The sequence below is a fragment of the Aythya fuligula genome, chromosome 3 (assembly GCF_009819795.1).
Source record: "Aythya fuligula isolate bAytFul2 chromosome 3, bAytFul2.pri, whole genome shotgun sequence".
In the NCBI taxonomy this organism is placed as follows: Eukaryota; Metazoa; Chordata; class Aves; order Anseriformes; family Anatidae; genus Aythya; species Aythya fuligula.
This window is the reverse complement of record NC_045561.1, coordinates 10850633-10870244: the sequence shown is the minus strand read 5'-3', so window position 1 is coordinate 10870244 and position 19612 is coordinate 10850633. Positions and strand designations below refer to the sequence as shown.

Genomic DNA, 19612 nt, shown 5'->3' with positions numbered 1-19612 from the left:
AAATCACACTCACCTGTTTTATTCATGCAATTCGTGTGATTTTCCCTCAATACATCACCTACAGGACAGTATTACCCCTGCCTTATCTGTTACATGTTGCACTTAGAGACACACTCTTTTAAACATGACCTTTTTCTTCCCTGTTCCTCTGGATCATCTGGCAACTTGTATTCAGGCTAGAAGACAACGTATCTTTTTCCTGAACTACAACCACTTACAGTCTTTTTTTCCATGAGGAAGTACAAAAACTGTTTGAAGGGAACATTTAATTTAGTGTAAAAAGAGAACCTACAGCTCAGCACATTCAGTGACTATCGGCCCTTCCTACCCTTAGATTTACAACTCTGCAGCAGACTCAACTGCAGCAAAATACTAGAAAAGCCTATCTGGTACAATTTGGCCACAAAATACGTTTAGGGACCTTCAGAACCCACTGTGTTTGAGCAGTGTTACAGAAGAATTCCCCCAAAGGGCTGTCTTTGAGCCCTGAAGTGCTGCCATTTGCATACAATTTCAGCACTAATGTCTGAATTGAAGATCCACCTCTCTAGACATGAAACCACAGCTCCAAATGCTGGAACCAGTTAATTTTGTGTGTCTCATTGTTCTTGCTGCACATTCAAATGTTTATTTCGGTTCAGACCAAGCTGTCTACATGACTGCTGCCAACCCCTCTCATGGGTGGGTTTTGCAAAAACCTGGTATTTCCCCCCCGTTCACAGATAAAGCAGAAGTCTCTCTGTTACACAGTGAATGTGCGTTTGCAAAGGAGGTGTTACATGAATCTCAAAAATAACATTCACCTGAGTTTGTTCCTCGGGAAGGAGATCATATATAGCTTCGTGCATCTTTGCCATTTGCTTGCAGATATTCCTGAAGCACGCTGAAGGAACAGGAGCTTTCACTTCATACTGGAAATAAAAACAAAAGCCCTTACTCCTTTCTGCCACGGCTCACTGGTTCTCACAGGGAAGTTTCCATGGGCCACCTAAAGCCCCGTGTTGCTGCTAACGGTGTCGTGGACCAAGGCTCATTTAGCACACCACAAATGAAAGCAGTCACTGGGCACGATCTGTGGCTCCCAAAACATCGTACAATCTTTTATCACTTCCTGCTTTCTAAACAGTCGCATTCAAAGCGCTACGAAAGCTGAGAATTTCCCAACTTCATCTGCTCATCTTGGTTAGTTTTAATTGCTTCTCCTCACTTATTATTTTTTGTTGGTTTCCATTACCCTATGAATTACAGATGCGGACAGAATAATCACTGCAGTGGCTGAAGAGATGCACGCCATGTGCCCTGCTAGCTGGCCCACTCCACTCTTCTTTGGATTTATATTCTCGCCAGGATCCCTGACAGAAACGATTATACCTCTGAAGAATATGCCCCCCAGAACTTCACCAGAGGAGACTGCTTCTCTAAGATTGCATGCATACAAATTTCTGAAGGAACGAGGGAAGAAAAGCATAAAATGCAAGGTGCTGACAACTCAGTGTGGGCCAAGAAGCTAACGCAAACTGCTGCAGGAATATCTGGGAAAGCAAAGTAGGAAACTTCTTTTCTCTAACAGCGCCCGAGATCTGAGAAACGAGGCATGGAAACCACCAGAAGGCGAGCGATTTGCTGCAAAGGGAACAAAACTCTTACGTCCCCACCCTGGAAAGGGAAAATCTGAATGTGAGCTTAGTTTTTCCAGGTACTTCTATCCCAGCAGCAGCAGTGAAGCCAGCTCTTCTTCATCTCCTGGGGGAGAGGCTGTGCTAGTGGGGGCCTGGGTTAAACACCCGTGGGTCTGCCTCTCTGAGGAGGGCGATCCTTCCCCACACAGGCTTGCACAACTCAGCGCAAGGCCTGACTCATGTTCACTAATAATTTACCAGCACATAGGAGGAGATGCTCGCTCGTATGCTAGGCTGAATTGTGAAAGAGAACAAAGCTTGCCCAAGTGGGGGAGAAAAAAGGAGCAGGGAGTTCTGAGAAAGCCTTTAAGGAAAAGCCAAACCAATAACTAATAGGAGAAGTAGCAGAAAGGTGGTACTTAGTGCTCCAGGAGCCCTGCTCCCTGCGTGGACAACCACAGAGCGCCCGGGATTGTGCCTCAAGACGTGAGTTAGGCAACAAACGATTTACGATTTACCAGCGTGGTGTAAAGCCAGAGGGAACTGGCAAGCCGCAGCTAAGGCTCTTGCATGACTACAGACAAACTCCTCATGATGACAGGGAAAAAGCTACAGCACCAGAAAGAAACATGAGCTCCAGCCCTGCATGTAGCTGGCCATTTTTATCTCCCGCTAAGGTCAGCAGCGTGTAACGCCACGAGGGATCAGACAAAAATTCACTGCTCTTCTTTCCAACCAGTCACAAGACAGCAAGCTGCAAGAGAAGCGAAGAACCCCACCTGTTTTGTTTTTTCCATGAATGTTTATCCCTTTCTAAAAGCCTATGCCTTTTAAAACTGTTAATTATAGCTGTTACACATCCCTGTTCTCTCTTTACGCCGGTGCCAAAGCCACCAGAGGGATGCCGGGAGCTGGCTGCACACCGGTACAGCTCCCTGCAGCACACCCGGCCTCGTGGTGGTGGGGTGGCAGAGCACAGCTCCTGCTCTGCAGGGCTTGGGAAGGCAGAAATCAGTTCCCTGCGCTGCCCAAGCACTGCCTGCAGTGCTAGGACTTTATTACTGCAGGAACAAGAGGAGCCAAATTATGGGATATGTTAGGAAGGGAGGCAAACCAACACATGGCCTCCTCTTCTGTACTCTGTGGGTTGCATTCCTATGAGCCAGGCGCTCTCACTCAAGCCTTTAGGACCTTTATAGAACAGGAATATTCTCTGTTTGTATCTCCTGCCAGCTCACAAGAGGTGAGCAGGCTGCAAAGACGGAAGGACAGTAGGGGATAGATGCTCACTAACTACCACCAGGCACAAAAAGCGTGTTCGTGATCTGCTGTGGGCTAACTTGTTTAGTATCGATGACCAACATTCCTGCATTTGTTTTTTACTTTCACAAGGAGTAACAAAAAGTGATCAAAAAGCCATGCACAGAACTGCTATTTACGAGCTTCAGAAAAGGGCATAAACATGTGTTCAAAATGTAAACACAACAGAGGGGAAAAAAAGTTCTTACTTAAATGTTTTGGATTTTTTCTCTGCATTTAGGTGACGCTGCGGCTACAAGAAACACATGACAAGAAAAAGCACAGCACAGAACACACAACAAACACTAAAATAATAGAAACAGCAAGGAAGATAGAAATTCTGCCTGTTACAGCTGCCCCACTGCAGTGAAACCCCCTGCACACCAACCCGTGCCCCAGCACGGAGATGCTGCAATTCTCACAAGCTGCCACAAGGAAGAGGTTGGCCAAGGTCAATCAGTCAAATCTGACGCTGAAGGATTAATCCTTTTCTCTCATGAAAGAGCTTTTTTTTTTTTTTTTTAAAGAGCATAAGAGCCAAAGCAAAGCACTAAGCTTTAAATGCTCACATGCTTTATCCAGCAGATCAGTGAACCCAACAGGCCCGTCCTGGGGCAGAGGCTCTTCCGTAGCCCCAAGGGGTGCAGCCTCCAGGTGAGTCAGTGACTGGAGCCTGCCCAGGGCCAACCTGTTGAGCTGACAGGCACTCATAAAACACTAAGAGAACCTAATGGCACAGCCATCAGCTCTGCTACGCAGCAGGAACTACTCAGCACAGACTTCTAGTCCCCAGGCTTGCAGCCCTATCAATGAGCAGATCCTTCCCTCAAGAAAATTTCCTCCTCAGCATTTTTTTTTTTTGCTGTTTCCTCAGCTGCAGGAAATTACACGCACAGAGGCACCATCTGGAAATGCAGGAAAGGGGAACCAGCTCTTTGGGACAGGCAAGAGGCAGCAGCAGCAACCTGACTGCAGACGAGCTGTCAGGGATAAAACTGCCCAAGGCAGGAGAGCGCTTCAGCTCCTAAACACCAGAGCATCCACACCAGCCAAAGCACGCCCATTACTGATGAAGGAGTAAATCAACAATTTTTGGGGGTGAAGATGAATGACACCCATGTGGCAAGTGTTAGGACAAAATAAATTCCCCAGTACTGCACTAAACTGTGTATACAGAAAGTTCTAAGATGTTCAAACGACTCCTGATGAGAAAAGTTTAAGACTTCATTTGAAACATCCAGACTGTATACAGTGAGATCTCCAACTGCAATTTCCAGTGTGTATAATTATTTCTGTAAATCATTACCTTGGATAATAGTTTGTCAAACAAGCTATCCATTATGGCAACAAGCTTCGCTGAAATTTCAGCTATGTGGTCGTGATAATCCTGTAATGAAAGAGAATGGCTTTTATTTATTATCTAATGACATTCGTATTTTTCAGAGCACAACTGAGAGGCAGAACTTCCCGTTTAATTAGGAAACGCCAAAAGAATTACCTTTGTTATGTGGTCAAAATGCCTGAGCATGCTAAACTGCTTCGGCTGCAGTCGAGCTTCAAAATGAGCCCTGATAATAGGAATGTAGTGTACGATTAGCTGTAGGCAGCGTGAAGAAAGGGCTGTAAATCCAGAAGTGAGAGAGGAAAAGAAAAACAACAATTATTACACAAGAAGAGTCATTTGGTACAGACCGTGTCTGCTGTAACATGACTGAGATAGACCTAATGCCATTTAATATGCTTTAAAACAACCAAACAAGGTAACAAGGCAGGAGGTCAGCACTTTTTCCCCCTGGAAGACCCCACCCAGTGGAGACACCAGACGAGTACCTGGCAATTCACACCCAGATTCTGTAAGATATGGGATAAGGGACTGATTTTACAAGAGGCTTTAAGTGTCTGCTTGACATTTTGAGCCCTGAGCACATGCAGACATCAGAGAGATCTCACAAGACCTGACTCATCAGCTACCTAACCTCGGCAGCCACATTCTCAAGGCACCAACATTTCTCCCCCGACAGATGTACACAAACACACTGCCCTGCCAGCGCCGAGCTGCCCAGAGCCAGCTCCTGCCTGTGGTGCCGGCAGGATTCCCAAAACTGAGCTTCTCCTGAGCCAGCAGCAGGACATGCGGTGGTGCCAGCACGATCGCCAAGCCTTCTGGAGCAAGGTCCTGAACGCAGCTTCTTCTCTCTGCTCACCTGTGTCTGCTGCAACACCACAGCCCGTGGCTCCCTGGCCAGAAGCCTCTCAAACCACCCTCAAGCTCATCTCTTTTTAGAAGTTAAATGCAGTTTGGTAATCAGTACACCCTGAAACATGGGAACTGGGAGCTCAAACACCTGCTTTAACCCGCCACCAAAGGCTCTTCATTTCAGTTTAAAACTGAGGGGTCTGAAGCACCACGTCAGGCTGTTCTGCAGCGTGGAAGCCTACACCTAGCTCTCCCTGAAAAGGGCAGATAAAGCAACCCAGGCAGCAAACTCTGCACTGCCAATTCAGCTAAATAGCTGCACCCTTCAGATGAGAGATTCTAAAGCCCAGAGTTTGGATTCAGCACACAGACACAGAGCCCTAATTTACCTGACTGCACTGAGCCATTTGACCACATAAAGACTGTTTGATTCAGAGCCACCCGCAGAAATCATTCTGCACATTACTGACATGCAGTTATAACCCACAGGAGCAGCATTTGGACACTGCATTACAAAACACAGCACCACAGGGCAGATGGGACAGCACAGCTCAGCAAAACACACGGCGAGACTGGCGTTTGGCTGGATTCCTCTACCTACATACCTCCAGTCTCAAGGCTGAAACGCTGAGCAGCTCCCAAGCACGCCAAAGCCACCACTGAAAAAGTAACTATGCCTTCCCACAGGCAAAACATTTTCATGGAAAAAATTACTAGCCTGTTTATTTCCTTCTCACAACAGAGAAGAGCTTTGTATTTGTGAAGCAAAGCAGTAGACAGCAAAGGAATTTGATGGATTTTAGTGCACCCCTTGAACAGACAACTCATTACCCTTTATATTTGTTTTACCTTCTAACAAGGAAGGTTTTATCACTGCCTGTGCTCCACACACAGCACCACAACACAAGAATAGCTTATCCTAAATGTTTAGTGGTTGATTTGTTTGTTTTTTAAACAGACAGGAATACAAGATTTGACACTTCAAATACAGAAATCCTTACCCAGATTCTTTGTAGTGATTGTTTTCAAGCCAACAACTTGCAACGCGCCAGCTCCAAGCACCAGTTGGCAGCTTCTAGAGTTGAAATACTACAAGACCAAAAAAAAGATAATGAAAAGGTATGCTGACTCTGTAAGAACGACACATAGCCACAGTTTAGAAATACTATCATTAGAATTGTGCAAGGTTAAACAGATGATTACAAAATAAACAAAGGCACTACCAGGGTTTTACATACTCACACTACAGACGAGTCCATGACTATTAACTAGTCAGACAAAAGGAACTTTTTATTTAAGCCAATTTCAGCAGTCACTGGCCTGTAGTATTTTTTTTTGACTCAGCTTAGGCTAAAGCACTCAAGGCAGTGCTTCATGAAATGGAAGTAGAAATAATGTTATTAAAAATACAGTTAGCAAGTCAGTGACTTCAATCCGGGGACTAATTTCTGCTTTTGTATAAGACCTTTGGGTGAGGTTTCTCTGAGTCTAGAAATAGAGTATTAAGTCAGAGGTGCTGCAGACTAGCTACGTTCAGCCTTACTTTGAAGGCACTACACTAGCAGCTTTGTACTAGAAATCTAAAAAAATGTTCTTCTGAAACCAGGGCCTTGGACAAAGTGAAGGGTAAAAATCTCACCAGTTTTGCTAAGTAGAGTGGAGGGAGTAGAAGTGTTAATACCAGAACGGAAAATATCAAAAGGACTCGTTTCTAACTTTGGCTCCAGACTTTTCACACTGTTCACGTTACAGGAAGCTTGAAAAAAAACAAACTCACTGCTGCTGAAGTAGCCAAATTTGTGTTTATAACACTACAGAGTGCTGAGATCTACAAAATGATGCACAGAAGTCTTGAAGCAACATCAAAAAACAAAGCTACAAGAATTCCAGGTATAATGGATGACTTTTGACTTGATCTTCCTAACTCAGCTCCAGCAGAAAGAAGTAATTAAATGCACACAGGCCAACGAGGTCTCTGGAAGGTTAAGGATGTGCTAAGAGGAACTGTCAGTCTTATTCTGGAATTCTGCTCTCCCACGCAAGACCCAAAATACTCTAGGCCAGGTTGGGTGATGCAGCAGTGATGAAGGAACTGTTGCTGTTGTCCCTGAGCCCTGTGCTAAATGGACAGGAGTTCCAGGGCTCGTGTTTGAGCAGAACTGAGACACTGGGGTGGAAATCAGGAGGTTAAACCTAAAGAGATGGCACCTTTTCTTGTACTATTTTCAAGCTATTGCCTGAAACTAGTCACCAAACTCAGGACCGCAGGGGATGTGCTGTGAGCAGCAGATGTGCACCTGCTCTGGGCTGCTAGAGTAGTGAGTCGAGGGCAAAAAAAGCAACCCAGACCTAGTGCTCACAGCTGAAACTGAGCTACACGTGGTCCCTGAGCCGACAAGGGGCATAATCTACTCTGCTCTCAGTCAGAAGTCAGGATCTGAAACTGTCTGACATTCGCTTCATCCCCTCCTCCTGAAAAGCAGGGCCTTTTCTTATGCCTCCTGGTGGACTTCAGAAGCAGATCCACTGAGCAGACATCCTACACAGCCTAAGCTCCTCTGAGGTATTTAGCTTAGGTTAGCGCCAGCTCATCAACTGTGTGGCAGACCATTAGAAGCATGTTATATAAAGGATGATAGATGCTTGCACTCTCCCCCTGCCTTTCAGGGATATTGCTAACTTACCGGATGGCCTGTTGCAGACAAAGCAGCAAGGAAGTAGCGTGTCTGAAACATCAAAAGAGCAATACCCCCTCCTTGTGTCTGCTTGGAGGAAAGCATTTCCACATTCTGGAACCACGGCTGCAAACCTTCTCTTGTCTGCACCAGGTAAACTCCAGTAACAATGGTTGTGTTTTTGATGAAACACAGGTGTTGTTTCACTCGGGTTACAGCCACAGCTCAAATTTCATCATCTGGGAACCACTTCACAGCTTCCAATCACAATACAGACTAACTCTTGTTACATTTGTCATGCAATTATCACACAAAGTACAGCAACTTGCAAGGACACCTTTAAGGAACTCTTATTTTGCCCAAAACATAAAAAAAAATGCACTTTTGTTTTGGTTCTTGTCATCTTTCTGATGGTCACCTCGCTGCCACAGAGACAGGAACTACAACAACTGAACTGCACATGCTATTTGGGTACCAAGGAATAAAACATGCCTAATTCATGCAGAGCTCTAACGAGATATGGTAGGGAGAAAGACATAACACAGAGATGCAGATCTGGCCAAGTCTGAGGCAGCTGCTGCTGTTCTGCCTGCCTGCAAAAAGGTGCTGCAAGTCCTGTGTGAAGCAGTAGCTTGAGAACAAGGTGGAAAGAGAAGGATCCCAGTCCCAAACTAGCTTGATTCTCCTTGGGTGGTACTTATAAAGGGGAAGGTTTGCAGATGAAGCTGAGTGACGACTTCAGGAAGGAGTGTGCCTGTGTCTGGATATTCAGATAGGAACTACTAGCCAAAAGGAAGATTATTTAAAGGACTCTCTCCCCAGGTATGTTCCCTCCACAGCCCCTTTATGTAAAACCTACTTTTGCAGAGTATAATCTGTTGGTCTTTTATCAATTATGCTTATGTTCAGAACTCTAAAACCTGGTATAACCTTTGTGAGCAAAGACATCAGTGAAAAACTTGAACTGAATTAACCGGTGAGCTATGGATATATAAGAAAGGTTTCAGAAGCACTCACGTGCTCCTTTTATTCTTGTTTACTTGTATCACCTTGCAGTATCTGCGTTGTATCAGCTTTCATCTTCTCTAGAGAGAAACAGATTAATAAAGGGCCTGGTCTTTCATCATCTTTGCATTTTACAACAGCAGCTTCATCCTATACTATTTTTCATGCTTCTACTGACCATATTTCTACCGACTTGTAGAAATCAAGGGAATAGGTTCCTTCCTGAATACAGATACATCTCAGTGACATCTGGAATCAAATCACTTCTCTGTCAGTAGCATTAATCCTACATTCACCCCGAAGGACAGGCAGCTATGACAAACACTACTAGATGGGATTTCAAACATCCCAGGTGACCAAGAGGAAGGACGGCCTTCCTGACACAAGAAATTCCATCTTCGATTCCCTTAGCTTAAAAACTTACCTTACAACACAACAACAAATACATAGTTTCTAGATAATTTGTATCATCTATATCAAGTCATAAAAGCGTGTGAAACATTAGTGTAAGATATATTTGCTGCCCTGAATATCCTGGACAAGTACAGACCGTATGCTTGGAGTCATACCTTCAGTAAATCAGACAGGCGGGTAAGCATGTCAGTGGTGATAGAAGGAATGTTATCCACACACTGGCAGTACTCAAGGATTATTCTTATTAACAGCAATACTGTCCTGCAAGAGAGGAAACAGCCAAATACGTTATCTCAGTGAACACAGGATATCACAAAATTACAAACAGGCCAGTCATGCTGATAGAAAGCTACCTAATGCTGGAGGCTACAGCATTAAATAAACCCAGTAACTGATCTGAGGTAAAAACTTAACATAAAAAACATAGATAAAGAATACCCGTTTCAGAGGGTGGTGTGTGGATAAAGCACTTAATGTATACGAGAGAAAACCTCTGATATTTATCAGCATAACTTCTTAATCTCCAAAAATAACTATTGTGGAACTAGAAGCCTCTGTGCAGATGTTAGCTGGGGAAAAAGTCTAAAGCTCCTTTCTTGTAACACTCCATAGTTCTGGCCAACTTTGAGCAGGTATAATTCAGAGCCTGTAGACAACAGCCACTGAAAAGGATGCAACGGGTGCTGAGGAGTCAAAAAGAAAGAAGGCAGCTATCAAGGAACAGCACCAAATATTTAAAGATGCTGAGTACCTGTAATTTCCCATGAATTCAGTGGGGACCAGAGAATTTGGGAGGTACTGCATGGAATTAGGAAGACTCCACGCAGAGCAAGTACACTCCCTTGAATTCAAATGCAGAGAAGACAAGAAAACTGAGGCCAGATCAAATTTCAGAGTAGATATTCTAACACTTCTAAATATAAATTCACTTTCTTCTTTTAGGCAGCAGGGTATGGAAAGAAGCAGAACAATTACTGAGAATAAGCACCTGAAGAATTCTGGGGGGGAACATCGAGCCTTTTTTTGGTGAATGTTTTTGATTTAATACAATGAAAATGTACGTAATAGTGTGTGGAACAGTATTTGTATCGCTGTGAAGCTGACAATAGGTTTGTGGAGCTAAAAATAAAGTTTCAAATGAGCAGAGATGAATTTTCTAATATATAGTCTATTAAGTATATTTTTATCCTTCAGAGTGTGTTCAAATGCTCCTACTTGACCTGAAATGCTCTTTTGCAGTGATATCTGTAGGCTGGCACTGAAGTTCTGAGCCATCAGCTTCTGTTTCTAATTGAACAACGGCACATCATCATGAAACAACGACAGCTGGTCAAAGACATTATGTAAATCAGCACTTTTCGGTTTAAGTTTGGGGTAAATTGATGTTAGGACTCTGGGGAGTGAGATCTTCCTGCTTTTACTCCCTCTCCAAAAACACTTTCATGTATATTTAATGCTTAAGCCTCTCAGTCTTCGGAAACACAGAATGCTTTTGAATGAAAGAAGTGTTTCAGTATTATGTATTTTAAAATCTCTCTGATATGGCCAGTTTTAAACTATTTTCAAACGTAAAGCAATCAGGATATCACGAAATAAGGAGTGCAGCTTCTGAGATAGCCCATATCTTATTTCTTATTCTGAGTAAGATAAGCAATTGTTCAGTAGTGGACTACCGTATTTTGCCAGAGATAACCTATACTGTAAGAAATAAAAACAATATTCTATGAAGATAAATCTGTATTTTCATGAGTAAGTGTCTTCATGAAATAATTGCTAAAAATCAAATGAAACCGTAAGTTCAGTCCAGTCATTCAGAGAATAAAAAGCATTTTAATATACAGAAGAGCTTGCAATGCTGTGTAACTGGTCAGGAGCTAAAAAAGAAACTAATCTGTGCAAGAAAAGGTTTTCTTTCTATTTAAATGAGATTGCTAAAGTTATTAGTATTTATCACAATTCTACTTAAAAACACTTGCCAAATAACCCACTGCTAAGAGAAAAATGCATCTTACCCAACTGTTGCATATTTTTGTCCTTCAACAATAAGAAACTCAGTTGGCTTTCTCTCTTCAGTAGCTAAAACATTTATCAGAAAGGAAAAAGATGAGTTAAACTAAAAAGAAGCACAAAAAAATGCTAATTTCTAGAAACCAAGCGTTCCCCAGCCCAAGTTTGAAAACAATGAATAAATCTTTGGAATATGTCTTTATTTAAAAAGTGTCACCCTTCATAATTAATGTAAGTAACCTTGCTGGTTGTATCTGCTAGAATACAGATGGGATTTTAGATGAAAAAAAAACCAAAGTCCCACAGTCATTATGGATTTAGAAACTTCAAATGCAGCAGGTTAGAAATACAAGAAAAAAAAGCAGAAGCCACTAGGTTTTCTACTGTGCATTCTCTAATGATTTGCTGTGTATATTAATATTTTAGCTTCAAACCACTACTTCCCTCAGTAGCTCTTAGTGATGCAGTTTTTCATGCTAAATTTGATGCCTCCAGTTTTCTATCTGCTTGAAGGAAGCAGCAAAAGCTTCTTCTAAGAGGAATGGCAGATGAGCATCTTTTGGTATTGTGCTCCATGATTTGGGTGAGTATTGCCTCATCTCACCCTCCATCTCTGCTGTGCTCCTTTTGGGGGAGCAGGGAGGGTTTTCACACCACGACAGTACTATAGTTTCCTCCTCTTTATCTCTTGCCATTTTCCTTCCCCTCTGTGTATATTTTCTTCGTGTTCTAGCTGTTCACACACATTTATCACTGCAATATTGGATGAGAACACCCACAAGGTAAAAATGCATTATGCAGTCCCATTTTGCACATGGGGAAATGAGGCACAAGGGAAAAAAAGTGACTTCTCTGAGGTCAAATGAGGTTTCTGTGGCGAGGTAAATAATTGAACGTACATAAGTTTTCACTTCCATGAGCAGCCACGTAGCATGCTGCCTTTCACTGGAACAACTGGGAGATGAAGCTGTGGAAGAAGAGCTAGCACTGTTTTACACAAAAGGGACTGAGCACATGCACGTGCTACTCAGTCCCTTGCAGCATTTCAGCAGTATGTTCTGGGGGAAAGACTAAATTTCTGCATGGACTGGAAGCCTCTACAATGTGAATACTACTATAAAAAAGTAGCTCTCTTCCTGGGCTAACATTTAAATGGATTAAAAAAAATAAATAAACGTAAAGTTGGCCCAAGTTTCAACACCGTTAACAGGAGAAAAAAAACCAAAAAAACAAAAAAAAAACCACACCACTATCAATTTCCTTCCTTTTAGATTCTGCCCACAGAACCCAGAAAGCAAACACAGATCAGGAGTGACTTCAGAATACGTCCATCAACATTAACCAGCACTATTTGTTGATAACATGTTTAAATTCGAGTAATGGTAGAACTGCACGATACATACCTGTTGTTTTTTTTTCAGGGAGAGAAATTCTGCCATCTGACACAGAATCGACAAGATCCTGAAACTCGGCAGGAACTTCAGCCTGTTTCCAGCGCTCATTGTCCAAGAGTAGGCTGGTTATAAAGACAAAAGAAAGGAGGCTTAGAAAAGGAAATACCTTGTTGTGACACCTCTCTTGCCTGTACTTCTGTGGAACCAAAGATACAGCAATTTAAAAAAAAAAAGCTAGTGGTCCAAAATGTTACATTATTAATCCTTATTAGAAAGAGGTGCAGTAGCAAACGAGAAAAACACCCTCCTTGGCCTAGAGATCTAACAATTCATTCATTCAAGCTATCAGAGGACAAAGGACCCTTCTAGGGAGTAAAGATTCCCATGAGATCAGTGCCACTGAAATAATGTAGAAATACCAAAACTTTAAGAACTTACGATGGATGACAGCAAAAAGGACTTGATGTGTATTACTGGAAAGGCTATTTCCCAAGTGGTTTTTTTTTGGGTGTGTGTGTTTCTTATTATTTGTAATGTTTTTAAAAGCAGTTGGGAGTGAACTATCCTGGAGTTACTAACCGCTGAGATGGGACATTTCAGCCCTTCAAGATCACTTTGGAGTTCTCCCTGTAGCTACTAACTGCCTTTATTTAAATAATCATAGAACAATCCACTTTGAAGAAACTGTTATAAAAACTGTCAAAATCTAAAACCATTGAAAACAACTGCATTTTAGAACAGTGTTCCACACTGCCCCCACTTCTGCTAAGTACAACTGAATTACAAGCGTTCCAGGCAACAGAAGATCTGTGTTTGCATGGGAATGATAAAATTCAAGTAAGAAGATGAAGGCTTTCTACCCAGATACCTTAGCTTTGTCTTTCTCTCCTCGTGGAACCTATTCACAAATTTATTGGCTTGGCTCTGAAGTGCTCCTCGCAAGGACATGCTTTTTCTGCCGCAGATCTGCTCAGTGTCTAGGATGAAGCCTTCCATCAACCGAGAAAGAGCAACGAACTCATTGGAATTCAGCTTCTCTAGGAAGCCACCCTAAATGCAAAGAAAATCCTTGTAAGGAGACTTAGCACCACAAACATTCAGAGAAGCCATGAAACAATTAGTCAGCATGTCTGAGGGCTGCTAGTATTTTAAGAGGGGCATTATTTAACTCTAAATGAAAGGCTGACTGATAGCAAGCAGCTATCTCGTCACAGATATGCATTCTCTGCATGGAACTTCAAAGACAGCAAGTCAGAATATTAGAAAGGGAGAACAAAAAGTAGCAGAAACCCATATTGCCTTGCATTGACATGGTATGTTAATGCCTGTGTGCTCTGGGCTTTAATTAACATCAGGCGCCTGTGACAGTAGGAACAGTGAGTTAATTTCAATTGAGAAAGCCATTTCAGAAGTCTCGCTCATTAAGCCACTAACTCGGAGTAACTGCTCATTAAGGATGAGACACTGACTGTGGTCTGGTCTGAGCTCCTTACCTTTGCTCTTGCCATGAGGAACTTGACTGAACGATCATGGCAGATATCAGAAGCGTTATAAAGCAGCTCTTGAATATTGTTTGCCAGCCTGCCGAGTTCCAGTTCAGTTAGCTTCATGTCATCGCTGATCCTACAAACGACAGAGCCATTTGCTTGAGCATCAATTTATAAAAAACAGTATTTCTGCTCACAGTTTGAAGGAGGAAAGAACCTTGCAGCAGCTGTCAAACACACAGTCAGTTAATCACCAAAGTCACGTTGCGCAGATGGGACCATCCAAGCTGCTGTCAACGTCACGTCAGTCCCCGTGACAAGCAAATGCACAACTGCACTGTCCTTAGATTTTGTTTTAATTCCATATCTTAATTGCTGCTAGTTGAGATAAAAAAGCACACAACCAGTATTAATACAATAAATAGTAATGTTTACTGAACTAATCTTTAAGTGTTACTCCTGTAATATTTGAGTATCACAGCATTTTTCTTCCAGTGAAAGTATAAGGTCTGCCACAGATACTCTGCACCTATTTTGCTAGCTTTTTAGCTTTCAGGCTCCTAAGTCTCTGTTCTTTAAAATAATCTTGTGGCTTGTCTGCTGTTTTGAAGCTAGGCGAACGGCAGAGCCATGCCATGTGCTAACTAGTTAAGATAACAATCTTTTGGTCTAGTCTGGCTGTTCAAGTGCTGACAGTGCGAGAGGAGGGAGAAAACCTGGGATGCTACAGCACTGCAACAGGGCTAACGTTGCCATAATTACCTAAGTTTATTAGCCCTCTCTGTATGTGGAGCAGAGGTACAAGGAAAACCAGAAAAGGGATGAAACAAGTTCATTTTGGAACAGTTTCACACCAACCTCAGACGCTCTGTCTGGATGGTCTGTTTTTAGCCAACTTGGCTAACTGCTCCGGGCCATTTGGGATCCAACTCCTTCCTGCTTCCTTGCTCCTCACCGTAACCCCCTGGACTCCTCACTGTGGTATTTTTTCACAGCATAGGATGAGTGTTTGGACATACCCTGACCTGGATCTCTTTTAAGCACAACATATTTATTTTATATTCTCATTCAGCCAGCATTGTGATTTAGAAGGGGAAGGTCCCTACCAAATCTGACACAGGAGGATCGACACCCAAGTACCAATCAGCAGCTGTGAGCAGGCCAGTCACTACCTTCCATCCTTCAGCAGGATAAGAAGTGGTATTTCAATTTCGCTTCATAAAACTCGGGATCCAGACGTGCTGGCTTTTGAAGTGGCTCAGAGCTGAGCCCCACACGTGTTATGCCTGGTTCTTTTACAAAGGCAGCTGACTTACAGCCATAAATAAGGAATGCATAAAAGGTTGTTCAAGAAGTTTATAGCTCTGGAGTCAGGAGCACCACAGGGCAGCACTATGTTGCCAAAGCACTGAGATGTATTTGTCTAATCATGCAAGTCACCGAGTTGACAATGAGCAGAAGATTTCTCACTAGGATTCACCAAGGTGTATTCCATGAAGCCAGCTTAAAAGAGAAAGGAAAAACTAGCCACGGTGAACGTGTGCAGGGAACAGAGATGCCTTTGCCAGCTAAGGCCATGACAAACCATCTGTGCCTTTCATGTAGGTCAGACTTTGCATTTTCCCCTGCTTTCTACACAAGAAGGCTCCCCAGCAAAACAGACAGCAGAAGGGGCCCTTTTCTGTAAGGAGTGACAAAATCAGTACCTATACCACTGCACAGAGATGAAAACAAAGCTAACAAAACAAAGGCAAGACAGGGACAGTGCAGTCAGATGGCAGACAGCATGGGCAACCACAGAAAGCCACTCCACACCATTTGCCTGGAAAAAGACATTCCTCCAAAGTAAGTTTTGTACCACACAAACAGCCCCTAGCGTCCACCACCTTGTCTCTGTTAACTTACATCATCTCCACTCCTCCTGGAGTAACGGAAGAGGACGTTTGCTCTTTGCTGGATGAGGAATCGGTAGTGCATTCTGGTTCGGAGACTGAATCGCTGCTACAGGGCTCGCTGTTTGGGGAAGTGTTTCTTTGAGAGGTAGTGTCAGCTGCTACGGGCGGGAGGTCCGCTTCGCCGAACGCGTCGCTTATAAACATGCCCTCGTGGGTCAGGTAAGCCACTTCCGTGTCCGCCGTGCTGTCTTTAACAGAGTGCTTTTGTAAGGTGTCCTCCAGGTCTCTGGTTCTTTGGTTCTTGTCTAGAACCAAGAGAACCACGCTACGGATAGTATTTAACGTTGCCTGGAATCAAACATAACTTTTATTACACAGCAAAAGAGAACCCCGTACCACAAGCTCGCACTGCAAAGATTTTCTTTTTCCCCGCAAAATTAAACTAAATCCTGGCTTTATTTTCTGTTGCGCAATTAGCATTCAGAGGCAGACCCATCTGTCTTTGATGGTAACCAATATCAGATGTTCCTGAGAATAGTGAAAGAAACCTCATTTGGAGCAATCTGACACATACAAAAGTTCTGCCCTAATCCCCAGCAGCCTGAAATGGATGTAATCACGCTACAAGAGGTATTATCTCCTCCCCAATGCTCTCTTTGTTAGCACTAATCATTTCTGCCCTGGATGCCGATATTCACATATCCCTCTTTCAATCAGAAGTTTGAACTCTATAATCAAAATGAACACCTTGAAACTTCAAATGGGAAGCGGCTTCATCCCGTGTCACGTCTGAACCAGCTACATGAAAATCTCAGTAAATGAATGTCTTACCTTTATTCTCTTGAGGAAGATGGTAAACTTAGAGAAAATATCCTTCAGTAAGTCAAACCACTGAGGAAAATTCATCATCCTTATCTGGTCTGCAAGCCTAGAAAAAGAGCAGTATTCAGTAAACTGCAAATATTTACTAACCATGCTGACTACTGGCATATAAAGGATATAACTATGCTATAGGTAGAATTGTAAATATAAGGAAAACTGTGCAAACTTTTAGCTGGCAACACAACAGACATGACCTGAACAACAGTCATGATTAATACAGGGTATGCAAGTGGAACGGTGAAGGAGGTGCATAAAAATAGATCATGTTAGAGAAAAAAGCCTCACATTTACCATTTTCCAGGGCATAGTGCTCTTTTCCAAGATAAGTATGTGTTACTACCAAGGGAGGGAGTTAATAACAGTTTCACAAATCATGTAGAAAAAATTAGACCACAAAAAAAATAAATAAAAACATTTTTGCAAGTATTACAAAAGCTGTGCTTTTAAGCCCATTTTGCTGCATTGCAAGGAGACCACTTCTGCTATTAAAGTGCAAGTCAGCTCTTTGCAGCAGAGGGCTGAAAAGTCACTGGCCAAACAGAAGTTAAACCCTCTACTACAGAGTTAGGGCCTCGTTGCAGAATAGTAAACGCTGAAGAATGGTGAAGAAATATCCAAATGTTTAAAAATGCTGCTGTGCCCAGTCTTTTCTCAGTTTCAGCACGAACACCAGGCAGATTCTGCTGCTCACTTTGCTTTATCAACTAGTCTGCTTGGTTTTCCTGTTTTGGGGTAACCCTTTACTGAGCCAAAAGGATCAGAGCCACAGAAAAACAGAGGCTGGGGGGGATCCTCTGGAGCTGGGACCTCTGAAGGTCCCGTGTCCAAACCCTGCTCAATGCAGGTCCAACTAGATCAGGCTGTTGAGGGCCATGCCCAGAAAAGGGTTGAATATATCCCAGGACAGAGATCCCACAGCCAATCTGGGCCTCTCTTCCTAGGTTTGACCACCCTTACAGTAAAACCTGCGTTTTCTAAGATTCAGTTAGCATTTCTCAGCTTCCAACTTGTTCCCTGCTTGCCCCTTTTGGAGGAGCTTGGCTCTGTCTCCATCTGTACCAGAACTCTCCCGCAGGAGAGCTGCGGGCAGCTCACCCCTGAGCTCTCCACTCCTGAGGCTGAACAAAGCCAGCTCCTTTGAGCACTGCCCTCTGCTGGATCTCAATGCTTTTCTTATACTGGGGAGCCCGAAACTGAGCACAGCCACCAGATGTAGCTTCACAAGTGCCAACAGAGGGGAAGGATCATTTCCTCCACCTTTTCTCCTGCAAAGCTGCCCCGAAGCCAGCCAGCCCCTGCCTCTCATCCAGCAAAGGGTTGCTCCCCCCCAGGTGCAGGACATGGCATCTGCTGGGCTTTGTGAGGGTCCTGCTGGCCCATTTCTTAGAGCTGGTGTTGCCTGATCTCCTCTCCAGGTAGCTCCTGTTCTCATTCATATGGGAGTGATCAAAACTACTGACACATTTTGGTACAAAATCCCAGGTTGTAACAACAGGGAATGCCTTCAGGTAGTTAACACATGCCTAGGTACGGTAGTTTAGGCTTCATGCAATGAGGGTCAGAGAATTTTAGTATTTATTTCAGTAGCAGATTTAATTTCAGGGAAAGATTTGTAGCATTAGAGTCTGAACGAGAAAAGGAATATGCAATATTCTCGCAGAGGCAGACAGGAGCAGAGGCTCAAGGTGAAACAGAAGGGTAATCCTTGGTTACAGGGAAACTGAAGCAAAAATTAGAACGGTTAATTTATCTGTGCTGAAAGCATCCGTCTCCTGTCCCCCACCCACCACAAAAAAAAAATAATCTAGCTGTATACTTACTTAACAACCACTTCTGTATCTATTTCTTCTATCTGCGATACCGTATTAACCACACACTGTCAAATTTAAAGGGGAAAAACAAAACAAAAAAAAGATCTTAGCTTCTAACTGCTGCTGAATTTCATCGCATGCACAATAAGCCTCAAGTTAAATAAGGAGAAAGAAAACCAAAAAGGAAAGACATGTTTGTAGCATTTAACAGCTTGTTTCTCTAAGGAGAAAAAAAAAAAAATCAATGAAAACAAAACAAAACAAAAAAAAAAACAAGACACCCCCCCCCCAACATCTAGTTGCAGAATAGATGGACATTTGTTGCTAGATTTCTCCACGCTGATTGCTGTGCTGTGGCCTTTTCTTAAAGGATGCTGTGGGGTAACACCTTCAGCTTGTACACATGAAGCTGGACTTCAGGTCTCCAGAACGATCAATTTTCATCCCAAACCCATTGTTTTACAGCGATTTGCTCACTGATCTCTTTTCACGTTACTGCCTTGTAAGCCCATGGTACAAATCAACTTTTTTTTTTTAGATTGAAGGAGGGGTTTTCTTCCAAATATCAATCAATAACCTGACGAAATGAGTCAGCAGCATACCTTTATGTGGCTGTGTACAACCCAGTGACTGAGGGCAACCCTCTCAAGCTACACTGATTTTACCTGAGCTTTGCATAATGGTGGTCAGTAGAGAAGCTTCTTGAAAACAGACCTTGTTCCTGAACTATGCAGTAAGTTAGTGAAGTGCTTACAGATCTCTGCTCTTCCACTTGCCTGGCAGTAAAGAGCTACTGAAGCACTGACCAAAACAGCCCAGCATCGCGCCTGAACAGGAAACACATTTGAGACATGGGAGGGAAATGGTTTCCTCTATTAAGGAAAAATGGCTTTACAAGTTCAGACAATAGGCCACAACGCAAACATA

The 19612-nt window shown here is 43.1% G+C and overlaps 1 protein-coding gene across 2 annotated transcripts in view; it reads right to left on the bottom strand.

The window, feature by feature from the left end:
• Positions 1-19612, bottom strand: part of VPS54 (VPS54 subunit of GARP complex) — a 49075-nt gene that overhangs the window by 3407 nt on the left and 26056 nt on the right. For both annotated transcript variants that reach the window (XM_032183827.1, XM_032183828.1), the window contains 12 exons: positions 18695-18750; positions 16824-16920; positions 16003-16340; positions 14104-14233; positions 13479-13660; positions 12620-12732; positions 11222-11285; positions 9365-9470; positions 6117-6204; positions 4417-4538; positions 4225-4305; positions 804-911 (listed from right to left, as the gene is read on the bottom strand). In XM_032183827.1, the coding sequence (XP_032039718.1) occupies positions 804-911; positions 4225-4305; positions 4417-4538; positions 6117-6204; positions 9365-9470; positions 11222-11285; positions 12620-12732; positions 13479-13660; positions 14104-14233; positions 16003-16340; positions 16824-16920; positions 18695-18750 (1485 nt within the window). The remainder of the gene's footprint in view (positions 1-803; positions 912-4224; positions 4306-4416; positions 4539-6116; positions 6205-9364; positions 9471-11221; positions 11286-12619; positions 12733-13478; positions 13661-14103; positions 14234-16002; positions 16341-16823; positions 16921-18694; positions 18751-19612) is intronic.